General features: G+C 37.7%; 2 protein-coding genes across 8 annotated transcripts in view; one reads left to right on the forward strand and one right to left on the reverse strand.

Moving 5' to 3' along the window:
• Positions 1-10,035, forward strand: part of ZZZ3 (zinc finger ZZ-type containing 3) — a 118,558-nt gene extending 108,523 nt beyond the window's left edge. For all 5 annotated transcript variants that reach the window (XM_037826880.1, XM_037826881.1, XM_037826877.1 and 2 more), the window contains 5 exons: positions 399-494; positions 2,387-2,539; positions 6,303-6,437; positions 8,359-8,459; positions 8,750-10,035. In XM_037826880.1, coding sequence (XP_037682808.1) covers positions 399-494; positions 2,387-2,539; positions 6,303-6,437; positions 8,359-8,459; positions 8,750-8,894 — 630 coding nt within the window. In that variant the 3' untranslated portion in view covers positions 8,895-10,035. The remainder of the gene's footprint in view (positions 1-398; positions 495-2,386; positions 2,540-6,302; positions 6,438-8,358; positions 8,460-8,749) is intronic.
• A 3,847-nt stretch (positions 10,036-13,882) lies between these two features.
• AK5 (adenylate kinase 5) overlaps positions 13,883-26,305 on the reverse strand; it is a 281,830-nt gene continuing 269,407 nt past the window's right edge. For all 3 annotated transcript variants that reach the window (XM_037826883.1, XM_037826882.1, XM_037826884.1), the window contains one exon: positions 13,883-15,233. In XM_037826883.1, coding sequence (XP_037682811.1) covers positions 15,165-15,233 — 69 coding nt within the window. In that variant the 3' untranslated portion in view covers positions 13,883-15,164. The remainder of the gene's footprint in view (positions 15,234-26,305) is intronic.

The raw sequence follows: 26,305 nt of genomic DNA on the forward strand, positions 1-26,305 counted from the left end.
CTCTTGAATACTTAATAAGCATACCAATTATGTACTTTTTGGTTCATTTAAGTCTATGCTACTAGATTTGTAACATGCCTTAGTATTTCCTGGTTATTCTTCTAAAAATGTATCTAGCTATTTCCTTCTTTACATTCCTATCTATATTAATAGATGTATTTTTATGCTACAAGGATGAGTGTTCACAAATTGAGATCAAATTTAAATTTAGTGATTTTTTTTTTTGTCTAGATTTTAAAAGTATGTGTCTTTCTTGGCAATTTTAAGTTATTTCTAGATTTATGACAGATTTTAAATTGTTAGCATTCATTAGATACATACAGACATTTTTATTTTTAAAACGACTCCGTTCTTATATGTCATGTCATTATATTAAAAGGCTTGTCATGTTTCCTTAGGTGGCCAGCCGAGTGCAGAAGTATTTCATAAAGCTGACTAAAGCTGGCATTCCAGTCCCAGGCAGAACACCAAACTTATATATGTACTCCAAAAAGGTAAAAAGTAATAGATGAAGGTAAAGCTTAGATCTTGGATTAATCTCATCAAAGTCAGAATTGGTATGTGAAAATGTATAAATTTGTCAAAAAAGTATTCAGTTTTTTATTTGAAATTGTATTTGCTCCAAGCATTTCATTAAATTGGGCACAGATGTGTAGGATTCCATTTTTGGTACTCAGTGAAAGTCAGTGAGCTTTACTGATGATTGTTCATTATATTCTTAAGAGTATGTTAATTTATATGAATGAGTGCTATTTGAAAGGTTTTAGATTGAATGTATATAAGAAAGGGAAGTGTTAAACTTTTTAGGATGTTTGACTCTTCGATAAACACTTCCAGTTTCTTTTGTAGATGATACATAAATCCAAGAAAAGAAATGTTTCTTAAGATACTTTATTTAATCCTCACTGCAATTCTAGAAAATTAGGTAGTATTATCACCTTCACTTTACTGATAACAGTAATAATGGTTAGCTGATATTTCTACTGTTGATTGCTCTGTGCCAGGTACTGTTCTGTAACATCTTTATAGATGAGAAAACTGGGGTGTAAGGTATGTTAAGTAAATTGTCAGCTCTGCATCATATAATAGTCAGCTTTTTGCTCTAATAGCAAAAATTAAAGGCATATAATTGGCCTTCTTTCATTTCTTTTTAAGTCACCCTGGTTCTGCTGCCTACCACCACTGCTGCCATTCTTCACAAAAAGAGAAAAGCTAAGAGTATATATTAAGGCTGTTTACCTTACTGAAGCTGTTTTACATAACTTTACATTAAGAATTTGTCTCTATAGCTCCATGTTTACCACATTTTATTCTTTTTTCCAGACTTTGGAAGCTTGTTTTAATTTACCAATTGTTTTAAACTGTTTGTTTGTTTGTTCAAATACAGCATTACCTATCTTAGATATGTAGAATTCAGCCTGTAACTTTGGTGTCTTGAAACCTTGATAACCAGCTTTCAACTTAACTCTAATTGTCATGGATAATTTCTAAGCTAACTTTATAGGTGTGTTATGCACCTTACATTTTCACAGCTAAGAATGGAGTGATGATAACTAATGGAATGCTAGAGAAATCCAAATGTGTTCTATTTGTTGTGTGTACTTTAAGTTAGCAGACATTTGGCTATGAAAAGCTAGTGTAGTCCTAGAATGATCTTTTGCTGTGGTTAGTGTCTGAATTTCGGAATAGATGAAATGATTATTCTCTATGTAGCTGAAGTCATTGTAGCTATGCTTCTCACTGATCAAGAGAGACTGTCTGTGTAGTATTGAGAGTGGGCTTGGCACCACACAGACCTAGTTTGTAATCCTGGCTCTACTGCTGTCTAGCTGCAACACCTTGAACAAGAAACTTAACCTCCCTATGCCTCAGTTCCTTTATATTTAAGAGGGACATGATAATAACTACTTTACATGACTGTTGTGAGGATTACATGGCACTGGCATAGAATAAGCAATCAATTAATGTAAGATATTATTTTCAGACAGTTCACAGTATTGTGGAAATTTTATGCCTGTTGTAGATCACTTCATACTCCTTGATCTTCTATAAAAATGACCCTAAGAGAAGTTAATTCAGACAGCATTTGAATGCCAAGAGTAAGATAAATGCTGGGAATACAAATATGAGCAAGGTAATGAGCATATAGTCCAGTGCTACTCTTAGGCTATTCCCCTACATAATCTGTTTTTTTTGTTTGTTTGTTTTTAAGGCTAGTTGTGCTTTAAAAATGCAGAAAACATACTAAAAGCAAACACAGAAGAGTATGCTAAAGGATGGAAGCAAAATCCTTCCGATAGACTTGCTAGAAGATTCATATTTTTATGTTGTTTATTCTTTTAATGATTTTCCACTGTCCCATTTAAAAATTTGTTTTCTCACTTAGTCTTCAACAAGCAGACGACAGCATCCCCTTAATAAGCATCTCTTCAAACCTTCCACTTTCATGACATCCCATGAACCTCCAGTGTATATGGATGAAGATGATGACCGAACCTGTTTTCATAGCCACATGAATATGGCTGTCGAGGAGGCCTCAGTAAGTTATTTGGTTATTACACAGATCAGGGTACAGAATGAGAGCATCAGAATTTTCTAATTGTTCCTATTTTTTCAGAGAATACTGGTTTCTTCTCCTTTAACTAACAAGTCAGATTTATAGTTTTTTTTTAATCATGTGTTTAAAAATTTTTTTATAAAGAAATTTTCAAACATGCAAAAGTAGAGAGAATAGTATGATGAATCCTCATGCACCCATCATAGATCTTCAAGTTATCACCTTGTGGCAATCTTGTTTCATCTATACTGCCTTCCCACTCCAAGTATCCCTGCCCCCATTATTTCATTATTTTGGAGCATATCTCAGACATTTTATCATTTTGTCCTTAAATATTTCAGTATGTATCTCTAATAACCACAGTATCATCTTGTCAAAAAATGTAATTCTTTGTATGATCAAATGTTTGCATTTGGATCCAGATAAAGTCCTGACTCTGGGAATGCTGTTTAATACTGGGTTAATCATTGTTACTAGGCCTTTTAGTGGACAGAGCTGGGGAATATATTTTTGTTTAAAAGATATAACAAGTTCATGTTTTTGTTTCAAATTAAACTTAAGCACTATCAGGTTTTACTTAACCTTATTGTTCTTAAGTCTGTATTTCCTTTCCCTCATGCTGTAAATCCCAGTTCCTAAAGACATCAGCATAATACTTACATTGTCTTATATTGCTCTCAGTGGTCTCAGAATATAATAATATTAACAGTACCATCCACAATATGATTACTGAAAATAGATTTTTTTTTTTCAGTTCTGTTTTGCCTACGGATATTCCAACTACAGATATAAAGTCAAATTACACTTTCTTTTAAGTCCAGGTGGAATAATTGTTCTCTGTGTTGTTGTCACCAGTTTGATGTTAATTTAAATTAATCCATTTCATTTTATTTTCTATTCATTGGAAATTGTTTTTATCATTGTTAACACGTCTTTTTTTTTTTTTTTTTTTTAATTATTTTACTATTCCTGAACCCATTTCCGTAATACTTAACATGATTCTGATTCCTTTCTTAAAGGACATAAAGATTATCTTATATCTTTCTGAATGCTTTGCATATAAATAATAATTGATAAAGGAGATTTTAATGAAAAGTCAGCAAGTGAAAGTAAGCCCCCTTTTTTCTATTTCTTGATCAGTCATATTCAGATGATACACTTTAGTATCTGTTCTATTTTGCTATTGCTGCTGGAATGCAAAACACCAGAAATGGATTGGCTTTTATAAAAGGGGGTTTATTTGGTTACACAGTTACAGTCTTAAGACCTTAAAGTGTCCAAGGGTAACAATCAACAATCGGGTAACTTTGCTGGAGGATGGCCAATGGCGTCTGGAAAACCTCTGTTACTGGGAAGGCATGTGGCTGGCATCTGCTCCAGAGTTCTGGTTTCAAAATGACTCTGTCCCAGTACACTCCTCTCTAGGCTTCAGCTTCTCTCCAAAATGTCACTCTTAGTTGCTCTTGGGACATTTGTCCTCTCTTAGCCTCTCCAGAGCAAAAGTCTGCTTTCAAAGGCTCTCTCCAAAATGTTTCTGTAAGCTTTAGCTCCTCTCTCAGCTTACGTGCATTCTTCAAAGTGTCCCTCTTGGCTGTAGCAAGCTAGCTCCTTCTGTCTGAGCTTATAGTGCTCCAGTAAACTAATCAAGGCCCATCGGAATGGGTGGGGCCACACCTCCATGGAAATTATCCAAAGTTAATCACCCATCTAGTTGGTTGGGGCGCATTTCCATGGAAACAACCTAATCCAAACGTTCCAGCTTAATCCCCACTAATATGTCTGCCCCACAAGATTGCATCAAAGAATATGGGTTTTTATGGGGGACGTAATACATTCAAATTGGCACAGTATCAAACTATCATAATAAAATAACTGTGTTCTTTAAAAATTTTTTTCTTTTTAAAACTTGTCTTTTGAAAAATGGCTTAATATCTGCCATATCTTAAGATAAGGTGTTAATGAGATTTTGTATTTTGTGATTATTAAAATTATCCATTTGAGATATATTTCTTGAACACTTACTATGTATCAGGCTCTGCTGGGAGACAAAAAAATTTGTGAACAAAATCTGTATGATCTTTGTTCCCATGGATCTTAGTCTGTTGTGAGGAGTTAAACGTGTAATTACACAGATGAATTACAGATTTTAAAAGTGCTTCAAAGGAAAATATAGGTGCTCTGATATGATTTCAGAGGCACTTAATTTAGATTGGGAGTTAGGGGAAGACCTTTGAGGAGAAGTGACAGTCAACCTGGCCCTTGAAGGATGAATAAAAATCTTAGCCATGCTGCCCATATTTAATAGTATGCTTAGACTTGAAATGCAAATGAAAAATTCTCTGCATTTATTTCAAATATCTAACATGGGTACTAGAAGACAGACTTGAGGACGATTTTAGGAACTTTAGTGACAAAATTTGTTGCATTGCATATGAGAGGTAAAAATCAAGAATAACTCTTAGATTTCTACTTTGGGCTTCTGGGTGTATAGAGGGTTAATTAATTTCTATAAGCATCAGTTTCCTTGACATAAAATAAACATAGGGTAGCAGGAGGAATTGGAGGGGCAGGGGTTGACTGGTTGAGGATTAGGGATTGATGGAACATGGGGTCAGTGAATTGGAGATGCTTTTAGGCTCATTGTGGAAATTAATGCCATGGGATCCGGCATTAGATAGCAAAGGAAAGAAATGGATCTAGATGGCAGAGGGCTAATAGATTGGGAGAATAGGAAGCAAGGTAGTGATTAGAAATTTCAGCAAGATTTAGAAAAGCAGGTTTATTTGGAGTGAGAGCATGAGAGAAGTAGAAAGAAGATTGTAGGTCATATATCTAAATTTAATATATATCTAAATTTAGAGGTAAAACAAACACTTTCAGTTGAAGGCAAGGTCTTAAGGTATGGCCATTGGAGTGGGGGCCAAGAAGGAATGGAGACAAATGTTGTTTCAGCAGAATAGGTCTAAAAATGAAGGCATCTGTGAGGATGTTGAAGTTGAAGCTGTCCAGGATGATTAAGAATGTTCTCAGCAATTTTAGGTAGACTGATTTTTTATGTTAGAATTTTGATTATAAAGTTGCTAGTCAATTTGTTTAGGGAATGGGTGTTTTAAAATTTGGAATCATAAATGGGCTTTGTACCTTAAAAGTCAGTTTTTTAAAAGGCCACTTCAGCCTAATATGCTTGAATAGCTTTTACTGTTCATTTCTTTGACAATCTATTCTGAATAGTCATCTTTGCAACTCAGTTCATCACCTGAATAATACAAGAGGAGGCCATTATCATTGGGAATACAGAAGAGGAATTGGTTTCTTTCTTTTAAGAAGGTGACATGTTTACAGGAGGAAGTATAAAAATCTGTTAGATTGGAGAAGAGGGGCTTCCTGCAGATTAGGGAGAAGTAGAATTTAAAAAGTCTCTCAAATAGCTGTGACCCAGTAGGGATTAGGTTGGAACTGCGTTTGTATGTGACAGAGGCAGGAGTCATGCATATCCCCCTGACACCTGCATTATGAGTTAATCTACAATTTAGTATTACTATTGCATTAAAATATGAACTTTCTCCAGAAGTATTAGTCTTCAGCATTGCTAATAGCAGCGATTATTTTGAACCCTGAAAGGTGCGGTATCTTAAAAGTGAAAAATATCTTAATAGAAATATTTTCTGTATCAGTATTTTTAACATTTAGTTCATTTTAACTTTCAAACTAACGTTTTGGTTTTGTGTCTTGTTCTTTTCAATAGGATGAAGAAAGTATTCCTATTATGTATAGAAATTTACCTGAATATAAAGAACTATTACAGTTTAAAAAATTAAAGAAGCAGAAACTTCAGCAGATGCAAGCTGAAAGTGGCTTTGTGCAACATGTGGGCTTCAAGGTAAATTATATTTAATCTTACTATTTTTTAATTTTTGAAAGTATAATAGATATTTTAAGGTGGCTTCAGGAGCATTAAACTCCAAAACTTCCAAGCATACAGGTAAGATTTAGTTTATCTCTTGTCCTATTCATTCATACAAGGTAGTATGTTACAGTTCTGATGGCAAGAGGTTTATGATTCAGTGGAGAGAAGACAAATTTATATATAACTGTAAATTGAAGTAAAATTTGAAATGAGAAGTTTCTGCCTAGGTATTTCTCTTATTTTTGCTGCTGTTCATGAATCAGGAAAGGTTTTTTTTCCCTTTCAGATTCAGAGTTATCTCAGCTGCTTTTCAGGAGGCTAAGAGAAGTACATCCATTCACTCTGCAAAATTTTGAAATACCCATTATATTACAGGCACTTTGTGAAGTGCTGGGGACTCAGCAATAAACAAGATGAACAAAAAGTCCCTGCCCTTTTGCTGCTTTCATTCTCATGAGGAATTTAGATAAGCTAAACAAGTAAAATAATTGAGTATAGGCTACAGTTCCTGCTTGAGAGCAGTAAGAGATGAAGCTGTTAAGATGCCTTGGAAACTTTTCTAAGGAGTTTAAACTTAATCTGAAGAGTCTGGGGAACCATTGAAGGATTTTAAGCAGAGAATAACATGAAATTTACATTTCAGAAATATTATTCTGATTACTTAAACTGTTAGTGTTGACGTTTAGGGAAGGGAATGGGATTAAATTCTTTAGAACCACAATGTATTCATTTATGTTATCTGCATAATTTTTAAAAATTAAATGAAGCGGGGAAAGGATCATTCTGGCCTTATATAGAGAAAGTATTGAAGGAAGGCAGGACTGGCAGTATGGTGACTGGCTAGAGATTCTTTTGGTAATTTGGACAAAAGATGAGATGTCCTAAACATGAGTAGTGGCTGTGGATATAGTTAGACTGGTTTGAGAAAACTTTAGGCATTAAAGTTGACTTGGTGAGATTGGAGGAAGTAATAATGAGATCATGAGCTATAGATTTGATGATGGTGGTGGTGGTGGTGGTTTGTATAAAAATATTGATAGATGCTGTGACTGATAAACCGAAACTGAAAATAAAATTATTATACCTCTTGATTCTTTGAAACAGTCATTAATTAGATTTTCCCTCTTGAGCTTTCAATGTCTCAATCCATCAGAGATTTTCCTGACAACACTGGTCTTTCAAGATGAAACTTGCTGCACTTCTTCATAATTTTCCTGCAAGACCCAGCCATGGCTTGTTTATCAGTCTGTTAGCAACTCTAGTTGGCCTGATGGTCAAAGAAACTAGAAATGAGATTTGCTTTTATTTCCCAAACTGCACAAAACACAGAGGGCAGCCCCACCAAGAAAGAGTTGGTTCTGCCTTTTCTTCATGAAGGGTATTGGTTATTAGAAGCTTCAGGCTTTGGAGAGTGATTCAGTAAGATAAAAATTTCAGAGAGGATTTTGTGGTTGCCTGCATTTATGTTGGCCGTGAGGAACCTATTAAACAGTTCGATAACATTTGGGTAGTTTTTAACTGTGGTATTAAGGCAGTAGTTCTCAATCATAGTCACAGTCCATTGGTCTGAGGTACCTTTGAGGTACCTTTCAAGTAAATGGTTACTAATAATAAAATGCCCAGGTTTGCAGATGATTAAATTTTTTTTTAAATACTTTAAAACAGATTCAGAGTTATCCCTTATAATGTCACTCTTTCCCATCTGTTTGTCATTATACTTTCTTGAGTAAATGAACTTTGAGTTAGATGTTGTATCCAATTTACAGCCATTCTAGTCTTGTACCACTGTCCGGCATATGGTGGGTCAAGCTATGTGAGCATGATGTGTTTCTCAGAAAAGAAAAAGGTTGTGGAATATTATAGTTTAATACTTTCTCTCTCTGAATTGTTACAGTGTGATAACTGTGGCATAGAACCTATCCAGGGTGTTCGGTGGCACTGCCAGGATTGTCCTCCAGATATGTCTTTGGATTTCTGTGATTCTTGTTCAGACTGGTAAGGTTTTTCTTCATTAGAGGTCTTAGTTTTTCAAGTAAAGAGCTTTCAGCCATTAGTGAATTTGATTTCTGAAACTTCTTAGAAAATAACATTTCAAGGATATTAAACTTTGTGGTTCTAGGCAGTTAAATAATCTTTAATCATACTCATCTCAAGTAACTTTACATTTGAGATTTTGGTAGATTCATGATTTAAACAGGTAGAGCTTTGAGGAAGTTTTGTATTATGTAAACCAAAATGCTTCCAGGGCCATGTAACAGTGTGTTTGTTTTGTTTTGTTTTTGCAGCCTACATGAAACAGATATTCATAAGGAAGACCACCAATTAGAACCTATTTATAGGTCAGAGACATTCTTAGACAGAGACTACTGTGTGTCCCAGGGCACCAGTTATAATTACCTTGACCCAAACTACTTTCCAGCAAACAGATGACATGGAAGAGACCATCATTTACTAGTCCTCTTCAACACATAGCAATGGTATCATTGTTAATTATGTGCACAGTTTGGAAAGATTCTCTGCTTTCCCTGAAATGACACTCACAGCATGACAGCTTCCTGAGTGTTCTCGTCAAGTACAGCTCTGCACTGTTGTGGCTCTAGATCACTGTTCAGCGGCTGAACATTCCTGGTGAGCAAAGGGGTTTCCCTGGTGAATTTTTCATCACCACCTTAAAGCCTTTTTAGGTGGTAATCTTAAATGTGTGAGATGGAGCACACATCAAAGAGAGAGTAAATTCCAAAGGTTTCGGAGAACTCGGTCGTAAATATGATAACGAGAAGACAAAGTATTTATATAAAAACAGTTTAGTAGCTTTCAGTTTTGTTGTGAAAATAGTTTTCGGCACAGAAACTGACTTCTTTAGACAAAGTTTTAACCAATGATGGTGTTTGCTTCTAGTATATACACTCTATAAAAGAACTCACTGTCCCAGTGGTGGCCTTTGATGGCCTTTAGTAAATTGGAGCTGCTTAACCATATTGATGTCTAATTCCTTTTAACCACAATGAACTGTCCTTATTACCAACAGCGAAGCACTACAGGAGGCAACTGTGGCATTGCTTCCTTAACCAGCTCATGGTGTGTGAATGTTATAAAAGTGTCACTCAGATATATTTTTTAAATGTAATGTTATATAAGATGATCATGTGATGTGTACAAACTATGGTGAAAAGTGCCAGTGGTAGTAACTGTGTAAAGTCTCTAATTCACAACATTAATTCCTTTGAAATACACAGTCTTCTGCCTCTGTATTTGGAGTTGTCAGTGCAACTCATCAAAGAAAACTGCCTAATATAAAAATCATATATATGGTAATAATTTCCCTCTTTTGTAGTCTGCACAAGATCCATAAAAGATTGTATTTTTATTACTATTTAAACAAGTGATTAAATTTAGTCTGCACAGTGAGCAAGAGTTCACATGCATTCTTTTATACTGCTGGATTTTGTTCATCATTTAAAACATTTTGTATGTTTCTTCTTATCTGTGTATACGGTATGTTCTTGAATAATGTTCATTTGTCAGGAGAACTGTGAGAAATAAACTAAGTGGATGCTGTCTTTATATTATAGAATGTTTGTTGTGACTCCTTTTGGTTAGATTTTGGATTTTTTACCTATGTTAAAACCAGAAATTGGGTTTTCTTAGGGTTCGCTTCACACACATGTCCTTTATGCAGAGTAAGAAGTATACTTAATTATGAAAAAAAAGGATGAACTTGAGAAGCTCTGTAACAGGTGGTAATGTCTTCACTCAGGATCTTCTGAAACACGAAATTAAACTAGTTTATAAAAAAGAAACACATACCATGGTTAAAGAAAAAGGCAATTATTGATGTGCAGATATGAAAACTAAACTTAACTTGAAACATTTTACTCCAGTTCTTTTTGATGAAAATAAGTTCCCACATATTTAATTTAAATTTGTTTTAATTTTTGAAACTTTGAAAGTCACTGTTTACTGGAAATTGTTATGGACTGTAGGAAGAGACAATAAGTGTTCTAAGACTGATTAAGTATAATACATGACCAAGTTTTTAGAGTCTCTTTTTCCAGTTTTAAATCAAGGGAACATTAATGCTGAAATCATATGTTGAATTTTTTAATTGAGAAAAATAATGGAATTTTAAATATAGAAATAAGAGAATTTTTAAGTAATATATTGATTAAAGATCACTGGTGATTTGATACAAAACAGCATATCAGAAGAAAGGAAATGTACTTGGGCTTAACTTCTTACCCTGGAATTATTAGTAGGGAGAAGAGGGGCCTCATTTGCATTCTGGACATTTTAATATTAAATGCTCTGTGACTATGCCAGAAGATGTGCTTAAAACCTGTAATTAGGCAGGACAGTAGCACTTGATGGTAACTTCTGTACTTCTGTTTGCATAGAAGTAATGCTGATTAGTTTTGGAGAACCTTTCAGATCCATTAAAAAATCCCTTAAAGCGTGAAGTATGCTTTGGAAGAAGACTATGTGTGATGTAATTGTTATATAAACAGAATAGACAGAATATATGCACTTGAATCTGTTTTTCAGGGGCAAATATTTGAGAGTTTCGAGTGGCAATGAGGATTAGTTTCTGAGCAGGGATGTGTTTATTTTGCATATTTTATCTTCAAGCAAATAATCTTCATGGCTTTAAAAGGCCCTAAATGGTAGTGGTATTGGTTGTGGTTTTTTTAAATTTGGGCTCAGGAATGGGCAGGACTGTCATTTGCAAGCAGGCCTTCCATCTGCCTACAAAAAAGTATTGATTGTAAGAGACAACAGAGACCTGCTTGTTAAAGCACTGCTTATTAGGTGGTAATTAGTAAGTTAGATCTATTTCCTGAAATACTATGCTCAAGTTATTTTCTAGGAATTGAAGTTACCTTTTAATGACATCTAAAACCTCTGCTACAAGGTTTGTGCAAAGGAGGTTTCCTTTAGTGTGCGCACTAATAATAATAGCAAACACTGTTACAGTGCTTACTTACTGTGTGCCGAGGAAGCCTACAGTAACTAATTTCTCACAGCCCTATGAGACAGGTTCATTTATTGTCCTGTTTTCATTGGAGGAAATCTAGGCAGAGAGGTTAAATAGCGAAATAATTAATAGAGTTATTAAAGTGGTGGATTTTAACCTAGACTGATTGCTCCAGAATCAGTGTTAGCCTCTCTACCCTATTTTCCCAGCAAGAATATTCCCTTGGTATCAGAGCTGACTAAGGTGTTTAGGGGTGGGGGTGGGCAAGGGTTGCGTTTCATTCTTTTTCCTTGTGTAATCCCTAGAGCACAGATCTGAGCACATGTTCAGATTCGTAGTACAGAATAGAGATGCCTATTTGTGAAGGGATGAAAAGCACTGAAATGTTCTGCCATAGTGAATGAGAAAAAAACACACACAATATAATTTACATATTCTGATTTGACAGCAAACATGTGGTCATGAGGCTTCTGGCAAAGTTGGGACTAAGGCTTGTGTCTCCTGCCTCAGGTAGGATTTGTTTCCCTGCATGTTGGGTGCCTCTCACTTACCCTAATAGTGTGCCTTGTCCATTTTTCTTTCTTTTCCTCATCCCTCTTTTTTTTTACATTTGTTTTTCAGTTATAAATGTGTGGCATGCCATAAACTGTTTCTTACTGTGGATAACAGTTTGAAGGTCACTATTCTAGGCGCACTGGATGGAATTGGGAGTCTCTAGATTACCACAGTAGATTTTTGCACGAGGTTATTGAGGTATTGACCTTTTTAGACTGAAGTGTTTTTATTTCTTACCTCGATGAAAATGTGCTTTTGTTTACATGATCCCATAAAAAATATAACTAACTTTTTTTCACAGTTCATGTAGCTGATGAAATGCATTTTTGAGAGTTGTGTCATGTTTAGCTCCATGAGAACAGAAGACCATCCATGTCTGCTGTATCCCTGGGACCTGGCTCTTAGTAGATTCTCAATAAATATCTGTTGGTTGTATTTCCAATGTTTCGGTGAGTTTTTTATTCTAGGTTTATTTCCTCTAGGAAGTTAGGAGACACTGCCTATGCCTGAGTGTCTCTGGGAGTGGCCCTATGGGACCCATCGAGGGCTGTGTCAGGAGACCTCCTTTCCTAAGGCTGTCTGAGGACTGGAGAATAGACGTCTATCTTATCTGGAAGATGTGGTTCAGCCTTGCATGGCTGAGAAGGTTTTGGTCCCCTCTGAGACCCCATTTAGGCCATGAATCGTCTTTGCCATGTTTTTAGAGTGATGTAGTGGAAAGGGCACTGCTTTTAAATGTTAACAAAGAACCACCTTTCATTGAGCTCTAGGAGCTAATAAATGATTTACATGTATTATTAATTTGTTTAATACAACTCCTCTGCCATTTTAGATGGAATAATTAAAGAAATTAGATGGAAACAGTAAATTTGAGCAGAGGCCTGAGTGGAGTTAGGGAGTTAACGTTGTGGACATTCTGTAGGCAAAGGCATAAGGATAGCAACAGCAGAGGGTCCCGAGCCAGTGAAGAGCTTGACTTGTTCAGGGAACACTAAGAGGCCAGGACAGATGAGCCAGATGAGCAAGAGGAGAGTGGTCGTCGGTGGGGTCAGAGAGGGTACAGGGCAGATCAGGTAAGGCTTTGAATGTGGGGAATTGTAAAGGAGTTTGGATTGTGTACTGAGGTCTTCTACATGCATACAGTGTCTCTTGTGAGGCAAAACCCTCTTAGGTCTTTTTCTGTTTTAAAATCCGTCCTATGACTTTTAAGTTGTGATGTCATTTCAAGCTATTCAAATGAGTAACGTGTTGTAGCAGGTCTGTAGAAAACTTGATTCACAAGAGAGCTGACCACTATAACCATGAAAACCTTGCTGGGACTGTCTGCTGCCCTGCGTCTTGTTTCCATCACCCAAACTGTCAAAACCTGTGGTGGACCTGAGCTGTGCTCCCCAGTATGTGGCATGTGTTTGAAGAAGTTAATAAATCATCCCTACAAAGAATTACATTTTGTGGTTTTTGGCACAACTGATAATGATTTTCATCCTGTACCCTCTTTTTCTAATTTGCTATATATCCCTGTGCTCCCCTATAGAGAGTGTGATAACTTGAGTGTAACAAAGTATTTGACAACTGTATAAGTTGTAGAAACATGTTCTTTTTGTTAATAGAGGCATAATTATAACCAAAGAAATTTAATTTCTTCTTCAGTAAACACTAACATTTCTGTTTATGAGTGCTAGGGAAATAAAGAAATGTGAAAATTACCATGTATCATGAATACATTGAGAGCTTTCTCTGTAACAGCTTAAAACTCGTCTATCGCTAAAATTAAAACCATATGGACACATCATAAATCTCAACTATTACTGTGTTTGCTTCAAATTCTTTTTGGAATAAGGCTTCAAATGCTTTCCAGAGTGAAATGAGTTACAAATAAATAGAAAAAGAATTATCCTGTCTTCCGTTTATTTTATTTGTACACAGACATTTCAAGAAAAAAATAACTTTAAAAATACAATTCTGTCCCAGAAATGGTTCCTTATCTGCACAACCATTGAAGAAAAAAATCATGCAAACTGAAACTATGACTTTTTGTAGTGACTGAGTGGAAGATGCAGTTATTCTAGTAGAATAATATATATGCTCTGATTTGGCAACTGATAGCACAAAAGAAAACCTAGACTTCACTGGCTTGATGGAAGAAAACAGTTTTACATATGGGCATGATGAGTTTGCAGTAATTTGGAATGGGCTCATATGAAACAAATACAACATTGGAATCTGTTAAATACCACTTACGACATGCCCCTCCCACCTACATCAGTTTTGTTTTTACCGTATTTTTTTTTTTTTTTACTTTCTTGGCAATAATAATAAGTAAATAGATAATAATTTGAAGGTATAAGTAGAAATTTGTTCAATGAATGTAATCATGTCATGCTCTTAAATTATTTTTGGTCATTGGTATTAATTCATAATTGCCCAAATGCACCCTGTACATATGTAGACAACTAGGTTATACATTATTTATCCAGTTCTGTTAGTCATTTTGAGACTATTCCAAGTAGCCAATTTCCTAGAAGTGAATAGAGAAATGTTACTGATGACTAGACTGGGTGTTGCTGCTTTGCAAAAGCTATTCAATTTCACATCTTTTTGTTTGATGCATGTAAACAGTGTACTTGACATTGTCTAATGAATCTACCCTCTTTGGCGCCGAACCACTAGTGGATGAGAGTTGAGGAAACAGAGACAGCAACCCGAGGAATATGCTCAGGCCTGCCTTCCATGTTAGGGGCTTTTATCAGGGAACAGAATATAAACATTGGGAAAGGAAGGGAAAGGTAATGGGGATTTAGGGATGCTAATTCCCTCCTTGGTGAGAGTAAAACGAAATGATCAAACTCTCCAGCAAGTCTCGGGGACACAACTGACACAGACTGGCACTGCACTGCTGTTCACATGCTAACTGAGCTCTGAGATGCAAACTATATGGTAGAAAAGTGTACGTGCTGTGAATATAGACAACTTCTCAATTATGAAGAAAAGGTTTCACGATACCAATACGTCATGCATGATTTCCAGACATCTCTCAGACAAGTCAAGCTGGGAAGCAAACAGCAATGTCAGATTTTGGGGGGACACAAAAGGTTTAATTTGAAACACTGTTAAGGAATGAACCGTTACTATTTTCCTCTGTCTCCACTCTTAATGTACGTGCATTTGTGCCTTCACAAAATAGAGTCAATAGCTGTGCAGATGTGAAGAAAAACTTCCTCTGGTGTTCCCTCTGCATTTATCTATATTTAAAAGGGAAAAAAGGAGAGAAAGTTTAGTCTTAGGAAATATTTGTGAATGACATTTTTAATTTTTTAAAAATTGCTTATAATTTGCTCTGGGAATTTTTAAACAGAGGACCTCCCCCCAAAGTGAGTAATGGTTTTAAAATCTATGTGCCCTGTTTACGTAAAATATTGGTAGGAGTCATGGAAAGACTTCAGAAAACTTAAAGTGACACTTCTCAGTGTGGGTGGGGTTTTTGAGGTAGGGGTTGTATAGGGTTGGGGTTGGGATATGAGAGGAGGGGTGTAGAGAAGAAAACAAGCTTCTGAGACCTCAACTTAGAGGTATGCAAAAGGCAGAGTCTGCCTGGAAATTATGTTGATACACCAGCACTAGGAACCAACAGCAGAGATAAAGGAAGCTGATTTCCTGGGCATGGAGGCTCTCCCCCTTAACTCTCAAAATTTTGTAACACTGCACTGACTACTGAGATATGTTCCACCACACATGTGGCATCCATGGAAGATGGAGGCCTGGTGATCCACATAAGCTCATGGGAGGCAGGGAGCTTGCTAAAATATGCTTTCCAGGCCTCATCTTTAGAGGTTCTCATCTGATGAATCTGGGTTGGGCCTGGGAATCTGCATATTTAACAAATCCCCCCAGATGACTGTGATGGGGTCATCTTGGACCACACTTCAAGAAGCATTGGATTTTCCCCCCCAATTCTTGTCTACTTACCTGAATCTCCTTTGGGCAAACTAGTTTTAATTTTGCAACCCCTAGGGTCTTCAAGATTCCAGAGGTAGAATGTAATTCTCAGTAATAAAAGATTCTTACACATTCAAATGTCCCAGAAAATAGATGCAACAATGTTCATAGAAACATTATAATAGTACCAAACTGGAAAAATTCCAAATGATCGTCAGCAGTAGATGGATAAATAAGTTGTGACATAGTCACTATTAATAGTGTTTGTATAATAAATATGATAGTAATGAGATAGGAAAAAAAAAAAAAAAACGTCCACTACATTCATCAAGATAAACTGATCTCGCGAATAGTTGAGAAGAAGCAGGTCTCAAAAAAATATTCATGTGGTACGGATTCCATTTATATAAAGTTCAAAAACAAGCAAAGCGGAACTTTACTGGTTAGGTGGTTAGGAATCCATACATAAGTGCTAAAAATGACGTGGAGGAAGGAAGATGTGATGGGGAGAGACATGGGTGAGCTTCTGAAATTCTGTTTCTTTACCTGTGGTGTCTTTTTGGGTGTTCATTTTATAATTCTTAATATATAAAAAACAAAAAAAAATAAACAATATATAGTTTTACATGCTCCTGTATGTATGATATATCTCATAATAAGGAAAAAATTAAAACTCATAAATGTGTGTCATACTTCATAGGACAGTCAAATGGAGCAGCCTGCAAACTTGTTTCCCCAACTGGAAACTCCACATCTGGAAGGCAGAGACTTTGCCTTTGCTGTGTTTATGCCCCACCCCACCCCTCCACACACAGTACTTTGCCTATTGCTTTACTTCCTCCTCTTCCTTTCAACCAACAAACATTTCCTGGGTGTGAGTGGTGTATGTGTTGGAGATACTAAGTTGAACAAGGCTCAACAGCCCTGGTTGCAAGGAGCTTATAGACACAAACAGTTAATGGGAATTTCCACTGTTAAGAGGTAAACACAGGGTGCTGTGGATAAAGGGGCACCTTATGCAATCTTGGGAGGACAAGGACGTTTCCTGAGGAAATTCATCACCATCATCATTTACACTGATAAACATGACCAGTGATGTTCTAAGTGCTGTTTAAACAATCTGGTAATCCTAACAACGATCTCAGAAAACAAGTGTTGTTACCCCACTCCACAGATGAGAAAACTGAGGCTCTGAAACAAATTTCTCAAGGTCATATAGCTAGCTAAGTTAGGTGGTAGAGACCTGGGTTCAAACACAGTTCTTTAACTCCAAAGTCCTTGTACTTGTCAACTACATTATACTACTTCCACTATTTCAAAATAACTGGAAGGTCTAATTTGAAGGGAGAAGTGGCAAGGAATTAGTCTGGAATGGTAAGCAGAGGATGGACTAAAAGAGACTTGTGTATTTATCACATGAGAATATTGGGGTGCCCTATAAGGGTTTTTTAAGGAAAGGGTAGAAATAAATTGTAGGTATTTAGCAAATCTGATAAATAATTTAATTGAAAAGAATTGCAAAAAGGTGGAAGTGTAAGGCAAAGAGCACTGTATTAAGGAGTGATGATACTGTTCCCAATGAGCTTCAGGACTTGGACTAGTCACTCATTCCCTTTGGGCCTCAGTTTCCTCTTTTCTAATAAGAAGGGAATGAACTAGGACTTGGTAACCTCTAGGTTTGGTTTCAGTCCTGATGTTCTACGCTATTTCAAATCTAAGTTCACATTTTAGTGGGATGAGACTCCTTCCTATCAGCAGGGATCAGGATTGTTCAGTTTTGTTTGGTTTTGCCATTCAGGCTGGGCCTAGAGGAACAGATATATATTTGAAGATAATAAAGAAGAGGGAGGCCATTCCCTAAGGAGGGAACAGCACTTGCAAAGGCATCAAGACCCGAAAGCACCTAGGTTTTGCAGATAATGGTGGGTCGTTTGTTGAGGATAGAGAATTGCTGCTTGGGTTGGCAAAAGAAGGAAAGGAGGCTGCATTGTCTTCCAGATGAAGAAGATGGCAATAGTTGGGTTGAATCTATATGGGCCTGAGCCCTCTCCATATGCTCTGACTCCTTTTCTACACTCACCTCCTCTGGACTTTGTTGTTTAGGCAATGGGGAATCTTTGGAGGTTGCCAAGCAGATTAATAACATGATCATATGCATATAAACAGTATAGAAGATTCATTCATGGTTGTCTGCAGTGAAACCCTGGGAAGCACTAACATCTATGGACAGGTGAGGGAAGAAAAGCTGACTAAAGAGAATAAAAGAAGTGCAAGATTAGAGTCCTGAAATTCGGGACAGAAGAGAACTAGAAATGGCTTGGTCCATTGTCATCTATCCCAATTCAAGAAGGGCTGATTCTGGTTCTTGGGTGACTTTAAAGTGGGACTTTAGGGTGGAGATGGAAGTTGGACTAGTGGGCAGAGAAGTGAAAGAAAGACAGTGGGTTCGGACTGCTTATTCAAGAGGAAAGCCAGTTATGGTGGGGGTGGGCAGTTTAAGGCCAGAATGAAGGGGCGTCATTTATTTTAGCATGTATATAGATAGAGTGGAATATAGTGGTAAGTAGTATTCTCTGTTTCTAAAAAACTTCCTATGTATCTAGTTTTGACCCTTTTCCGCTTGCTCACAGCAACTTTATTGGTCTTTATTGCCTTTATTGGCTCTGCTGCCCAAGTCCTTTCCCACACCTCTGAGGCTAAACACGTGACCCAGGGGATGGCTGATGGGGCAGGTCCTTAAGAACATCTTGGATGGCAGGGGGTGGGCTGTTCGAAGTCAAGGTGAAGGGAGGATGGGCACTGAATCAGAGGAAAATCCTCCTCCTCTGAGTCAGGAGTAAAGGACACAGCAATACAGGGACTCAGGGGGGCTGAAGGGAGGAGCAGGAGACTGAGTTGCAATGGTCCAATTTTTCCTGTGAAGTAGGTCCTCTGCTGAAAGGGATGATCTTCAAAATCTTACAAGCTCCATATTTGTATGTCATGGTTCCAGATTTAAGGAAATCCAGCTGTGATAAGATGGCTGACAAGGTTTCTTGCCTCCCCAGGGAGGGAAGGGAAGAGAGGAACAGCTGTGGCAATAAAAGCTGTAGTGAGACAAAGTTAGAAACCAAAGAAGTGTTGAAATCTTCAGATGCAGAAGCGGTTTGTAAAAATGTAAGAGAATAATATGCACCATTAGGTTTTATAGTAAAAACTTAGATGAAATGGATAACTTTCTATGAAAATATAAACTACCAAAATCGAAGAAATTGAGCAGGTGCCTATTTGACCAAAAGGGGGAAAAGAAAGGTAACAAACTGAAGTCACAGTGGCTGAGAGATCCCAAATAGGGTTGAGAAGCTATCCTGGAGGTTTCTCTTAAGCAAGCTCCAGCTAGACATCCCAAATGGCCACAGTGTGCCATGCCCTTAACAAAAGTAGTTTCCAAATACCTAGGTCCTTACCAGAGAGTCTATAAAAGATGCACCCACTAAGTTTTAGCTTTCAGAAACTTAAATCCACCAGACTGTTCCTATGCCAGACAAGTCTGAAAACCCAGAGGCAATAGCCTCTTTAAGATCAACAATAAAAGACGCAGCCCCCTTCCCCATGATGTTGACACCCCCTTTAATATGAACATGTTGGGGTGCTCACTGCCTAGACACCCCTGAAGATGAAGAAAGAGATTAAGTGAGAGGAAGGGGTAGCAACAAACAAGACTTAACAAAGGTCTATGAATGCTGAAACTTTATATAATTATATATATACACACATATATACATACATATATATATATGATACTGAGGTGTTGTAATGGCTGGAAGGAGGTAAATGGTAAATGACATTGTGGAACTGTAGCCTATAGCATCCTTTGGATATTGCTCTATAGCTGCTTGTTGAATTATGCCTTGAAGGTCCACTTTTCTGTATACACCTTGTATTGCGTAATAGGGAAGGGACTGAGACTGTGGCACTGTAACCCATAACAATTTTTGAAATTACCTAATTGCTTGTTGAGCTGTACATCTAGAGTTGACACCTTTCAGTATGTTTTATTTTACAATAATGGAAATGGCTGAAGTTTTGGAAATGTGACCCATGATATCCTTTGAAATTTGCTTTCTAACAACCTGTGAAATTGTACTTTGAAAGTCATCACTGTTACATATATACGTTGAAGTTCACAATAAAAAGAAAAAAGAAATTGAGCAGGGCCGTTGCACCTTGTTCAACTTAGTATCCCCAACACATAATTCATCATTGGCACCCAGGAAATGTTTGTTGGTTGAAAGGAAGGGGAGGGAGAGGTAAAGCAGTAGGAAAGGTGCAGGGGTGGGGTGGGGTGGGGTGGGATGTGGAGAAGAAATAGACAACTTGAATAGACCAAGAGCAATTTAAGAAAATTAAAAAGCAGTTGAAGATCTAATCCCCAAAAGTGGCAGGCCCAGATAGATTTACAAGTAAGTTTTCCCAAACTTTCAAGAAACAATTCTCATCTTTTACAAAATGTCCCAGAATTCAGAAAAAGGTGGAAACCATCCAGTACTTCTTACAAGGAGAGCAAAACACTGATACCATAATTGAAAAGCAACACACAAAAAAGGAAAACTAGAGGCTCATCTTGCTTTTGAAAACATGCAAAATTCCTATAGAAAACACTGGCAAAAAGGCTGGAGCTGGCAAGCTGTGTTCAGACTGCACAGAGTGCTGAGTTGGTCTGTTAAACAGCTGGCTGTGGCAAGTGGTGGAAACAGCTGGAGAAGCACCATCTAGAGACCAACACTTCCTCTCTGCAGGGGGAGGCTATGTACTTTGTGCTCTGCTTCTTGACCTTGGGTATAAGCTTTGCTGCCTGGTAAAAAACAAGATGGACACATAGCTCAACTGCAGGACACCTAGTAAGTCTGCAGCTGTTGTGCCGTGTTCCAACCTCTATTTGGAGAACATCTGGTTGCTTTTATTCATGCCGGCCATTTCATGACCCCTAGAATGAGCCAGGGAGAATCAAGTCAGGCTGTAGGCTTGTTTCTGTGAAAGGGATTACCTTGCCTGCTCAGTTCACCTGGAGCAAGATCTCTCTTACTCCCTAGAGCTGGGATACCTCTGTGGAATGAATGACATCCTTGGAATCATGGACTGCTGAGGGAAGTTGGCTTGGCTTGGTGACCAGAGGCCCAGGCCTCCAGTTCCAAGGCAACAAAAATGCCAGAGGGGTCTCACTGGGCTATGGGAAAGCTTATTTCTCACCAGCCTTGTATATGTCCTGTTTGCCAACCCCATGGTCCCAGATCTCCCTTGGAGTGCAATGAATTAATCTTTATAATGTAACTCTAAATGCATATGCTGGGAGAGAAGCCTCCCTTTTCCCATGCAAACAGTCAATTATTTCATAAATCCTATTCATTCTTCCTCCAAAACACCTCTTTCACATTTACCCTTTACTCTCCATTTTCTCTGCTCCCATCTTATATCAGAGCCTTATTTTTTAAAACATCTTTATTGAGATATAATTCACATACCATGAAATTCACCCATTGAAAGTGCACAGATAAGGGGATTTTAGTATATTCACAGTTATGCCACCAACACCAAAATCTAAGTTTAGAGCATTTTCATCCTAAAAAGGAACACTGTACCCATTAGCAGTCACTCCCCATTCCCCCTGCCACCTGCCCTGGGCAACCGCTTTCTGCCTCCATAGAGTTCCTATTCTGGACATTTCCTATAAATGGAATCACAATATGTTAATCACAATAAATATGGTTTCTTTCCCTTAACATAATGTTTTCAAAGTTCACCTATGTTGCATGTATCAGCACTTCATTCTTTTTTATTGCTGCCTAATGCCTTATCTTTTAAATGAAGGTATAAGACATGCCTTGAGATGTCTGCCCACCTTACACTCCTTTTCAGGGTCACTGCCTTCTGGAATAGTCACCTGACCTTGCTTCCTTGATTACAGTGAGGCAGTGAATCTAGTTGAGCTTATTGATGGGCTGGTCCTAAAAGCTGTGTATCCTGACTCAAAAAATCTGAGCTAGCTCAATCCTCCCTTTCTCAAGAATTTGAATTAAGAGAAACAGAGGGGAGTTTTTGTGGGTGATGAGCATATTGAGCTGAACTGTCAAGCAGAGTCCAGGCTAACAACGCATTTTGAGGAAGAGAAACCCAGAAAAGGCAATTGAGGGGGGAAGAATAGAGCAGAAATGCAGAGGGAGGGAGCAAACTGACAGAGCCATGAAAATATCTGGAGTCTTTGAAGTCGCCTCCCTTTTCTCCTTTCCTGCGGCTGCTGAACTCTTCCTGGATTCCCATGTGGCTACTCTCTATCCTTTCAATAATCCTCTCTATTCAGCTGAACTAGTGAGGGCCCTGGCACCCTGGAACTCTGTCCTAGGTAGCTGCCCTGTCCTCAGCCGATCCCCCCTCATCCTGCCTGTCCCATGTAACTTCCCTGCAGAGGCCACCAGAAGTTTTATACAGGGGGAATGAAGCTGCCGCTTCACAGCATGCACCTTGTTTTTACTTAGAAGTAAATGTACTTGGGGTTTTCAGACAGAAATGATGAAAATTATTTCGAAGCACTGAAGTTCTCCAGGCCACCCTTGGAACCATCCCTGTCCATCTGATCTAAAGTCCGCAGTGGGCTTTTGCTTTAAGGGAGTGAACTGAACATGCAACTTTCTCTTCTCTCCTTCTTGTAGTATCCATTAAAAAAAGAAAAAGAAAAAGAAAAAAGGAAAGAGAACAAGAAGTTCATCAGTGAATGAAATTTCAAAAATATCTAGAAGACAGAAAGTGGATGAAAGTATGTTGAAGTATGTTGACAGATGAAACAGAAGAGAAGTTACAGCCCAGGATATTTGTAAGAAGGGCTGCAGTGAGATGAGTCACTTTCCCCAGGGGATTTTGGAAGGGGCTCTGGTCTTGAGGTCAAGAGGTTCAAAGGTGGGAGAGGGAAGAAAAGTGGAGGGTTAGTTGAACATCTGTATCTGGAACAAATGCATTCGTCAATGCTCCTTTTTTTCTTCCCCATCTGCAGATGCTCACAGCCCACATTTACGTCTAGTAAAAATCTGCAGGACTTTTTTCTAGAGGAATTTGATGAACTTCTTGGAGAGTGTAAGGACATTTAGGTTGAGTGCTAGTGCTGCAGAGTAGTCTCCATAGTATGGAATTTGGTTGCCCTCATCCCGTTTCTTCGCTGATTCCTGACTCCCCCCAACCCCTCTACCATTTGACAAACCCCACCCCTGTTCACAAAGCTCCTGGCAGTTTTCAATCTATGAAGACAACAGACCTGCATCGAAAAACGACTGGAAAATCACACCAGCTACTTACAACAATCAACCCAGTCCTTCATTCTTAAAATCTGAAATAGCACAAGAAATCCCCTATATATGAAAACAACTTGTAGAATGAAAAGGAGATTCCAAAATAAGCAAAACAAACTACTGACCTTGGAGGAAACAGAAATAATTCATGGTAATTCATGGGGCAGAAAGAATTATCTGCTGAAAGATGGTACTACATTCATTATCTTCAGAAAGATGATAATACATTCATTAGACAAAGATGTATTCTAAAAGAACAATGTGAAAAAATGTTTTGGAAATCAATATATGATTAACAAAGTGAAACATTCCATATAAGGATTCGAAGTTAAAATTGAAAAAATCTAAAAAGTTAAGCAAAGAGACAAATAAATGCAAATCTGAAAGAGAACATGAGGCATAAAAGGTCAACACAAGAGGCCCAATAGGAGTGATTGAGAGAAGAGAATATGAACAGAAGGAAATCACCTAGAAGTAAAAGAAGTTTTCCTAGAACTGAAAGGCCCATTGAGTACTAGGCATGAAGAATAAAAAAAAGTCCTATGATCAAAACACATCCCTGTGGAATTTTAGAATATTAACAATGAAAGGAAAGTCCCACAAGCTTCCAGAGAGAAAAAAAAATAAGCCTATGGCTTACAAGGGACTTTGATTTCTACCACTCTCCCTCTGGCATTTAGAATTGACCTGCCTTCTACTCCTTCAACATGCACTCTCCCTGCAATGCTTCCCTCCTGACCCCAGAGAGATGCTTGGATCCTTTCCTCACTTTACTGAGGTCTTTGATTAAATGTCAAATGCCCAGGAAGGCCTTTCCTGAGAACCCTACCATCCCATCAAATAGCAGCACTCCCCCTTCCTCCTTCATGGGCTCGATTTTTCACCAGCACTTATTACTATCTATCTAACTATTTTTATCTATCTATCTATCTATCTACCTACCTACCTACCTACCTACCTACCTATGATAGTTTGAAGATGTTATATACCCCAGAAAAGGCCAGTTCTCTTAATTCATTCCTGTGGGTACAGATCTATTGAGGGTGGAATATTATGGTTAGGTTATTTCAATTGAGATGTGACCCACTTGTGCCAGTTTGGATGTATTATGTCCTCCAAAACACCATGTTCTTTGAAGCAATCTTGCGGGGGAAGATGTATTAATGTAGATTAGGTTGGAACCTGTTGGTTCGGTGTTTCTGTGGAGATGTGACTCAATCAACTGTGGGCGAGACCTTTCATTGGATTATTTCTATGGAGGTGTTGTCCCACCCATTCAGGGTGGGTCTTTATTGGATCACTTGGAGTACTTTAAAAACAGCCACATAGGCCCAGATGCAGAGCAGCTTAGAGAGACATTTTAAAGATGGCCATTGAAAGCAGAATTATGCCAGCCCAGAGTTTGCTCCAGAGAAGCTAAGAGAGGACAAAATGCCCAAGAGCAACATTTTGGAGAATGCCATTTTGAAACACAACCTGGGAGCAAGTAGCCATATCCCTTCCCAGCTAACAGGTTTTCCAGATGCCAATAGCCTTTCTCCAGTGAAGGTACCCAACTGTTGATGACTTACCTTAGACACTTTATGGCCTTAAGACTGTAACTTTGTAACCAAATAAACCTCCTTTATAAAAGCCAATCCATTTCTGGTGTTTTGCAAAATGGCAGCATTAGCAAACTGGAACACCACCCCATTCAAGGTGGGTCTTGATCCTTTTACTGGAGTCTTTTATGAGAGGATAAAATACAGAACAAGCCAGAGAGCTCAGAGAAACGCACCAGAGAAGCTAAGAGAGGACCCAGAGAAGCTCGAAGAGGAGGCCGCTGGAACCAGAAGCTGAAAGCAATGAAACCCAAGAGAAAAGGACCAGCTGACATCACCATGTGCCTCCCCATGTGAGAGAAGGAGCCTGTAACTAGTCTTTAGAGAAGGTATCGTTCTGTTGATGCCTTACTTGGGACATTTTCATGGCCTTAGAACTGTAAATTTATAAGCTAATAAATCCCCATTGTAAAAGCCAACCCATTTCTGGTATAGTGCATTCTGGCAGCTTTAGCAAGCAGAAACACTATCATCTATCGATCTACTTACCTATCTCTCTCTATTAGTTATCTATCCTCATTTACTCCCCCACTGGGATGTAAGCTCCATGATGGAAGGACTTTCTATTATTCACTGCCATATCCCCAACACTCAGATAATATCTATCATGTGAGACACATTCAATAAATACTGCTTGAATGAATGAGAATCAGATGGGCTTGGACACCATCAATATTGGATATCCAGAAGGCAAAGGGACAATATCTTCAATGTTCTGACAGAAAATTATTTTCAATCTACAATTCCATACCCATTTCAGACATGCAAAAAAAAATGTATTTACTTGTGTATCCTTCCTAAGGAAATTATCTGAGGTTATCTACTTTAAAAAAAAAAAAAAAAAAAAAAAAAAAGGAGGTGAAAACTAGGAAAAAGGAAAACATGGGACCCAGGAAATGGTGGAATTAAATGAGTCTACAGAAAAGAAATTCCAAGATGACATCTCTGCAATAAGCCTTGAAAATAATCAGCTTGGTTTAGAAGAGGAAGTTGGAGGGCTCAAGAAAACATGTCCTCAAGATAAAGAACTAAATGATTCCATGCATGCCTAGAACAGCTAAGAGAAAATAGTGATGAGATGTTTCTTCTCTCAATAAGAAAAAACAAAAACATTCAGAAACTTTAGGAAAAACAAACAGAAAGACATGAATATGAAACAAGAAATGAAAATGTAGCAAGATTTTTAACAGGTGATGATAATTTGATCTTGATGCTGGGAACATTCTCTCCGCATACCTTCTCAGTGAGTATTATCTTATTGCTCCTCGCCTCTGCAATGAACAGGACCTATATAGTCATAATTATGTAAATGTTGCTTATTAACTTCAGCATTTAGCCTCAACCTCCATCTAACTCGACCCCTTCTTCAAACTATTATCCATACTATGACTAGAACAAACTTTGCAAACTGCAAAGGTGATCATGTCAAGCCCCTGCTTAAAATCCTTTACAGTCTTCATT

Source organism: Choloepus didactylus, chromosome 2, assembly GCF_015220235.1.
Source record: "Choloepus didactylus isolate mChoDid1 chromosome 2, mChoDid1.pri, whole genome shotgun sequence".
Lineage (NCBI taxonomy): Eukaryota > Metazoa > Chordata > Mammalia > Pilosa > Megalonychidae > Choloepus > Choloepus didactylus.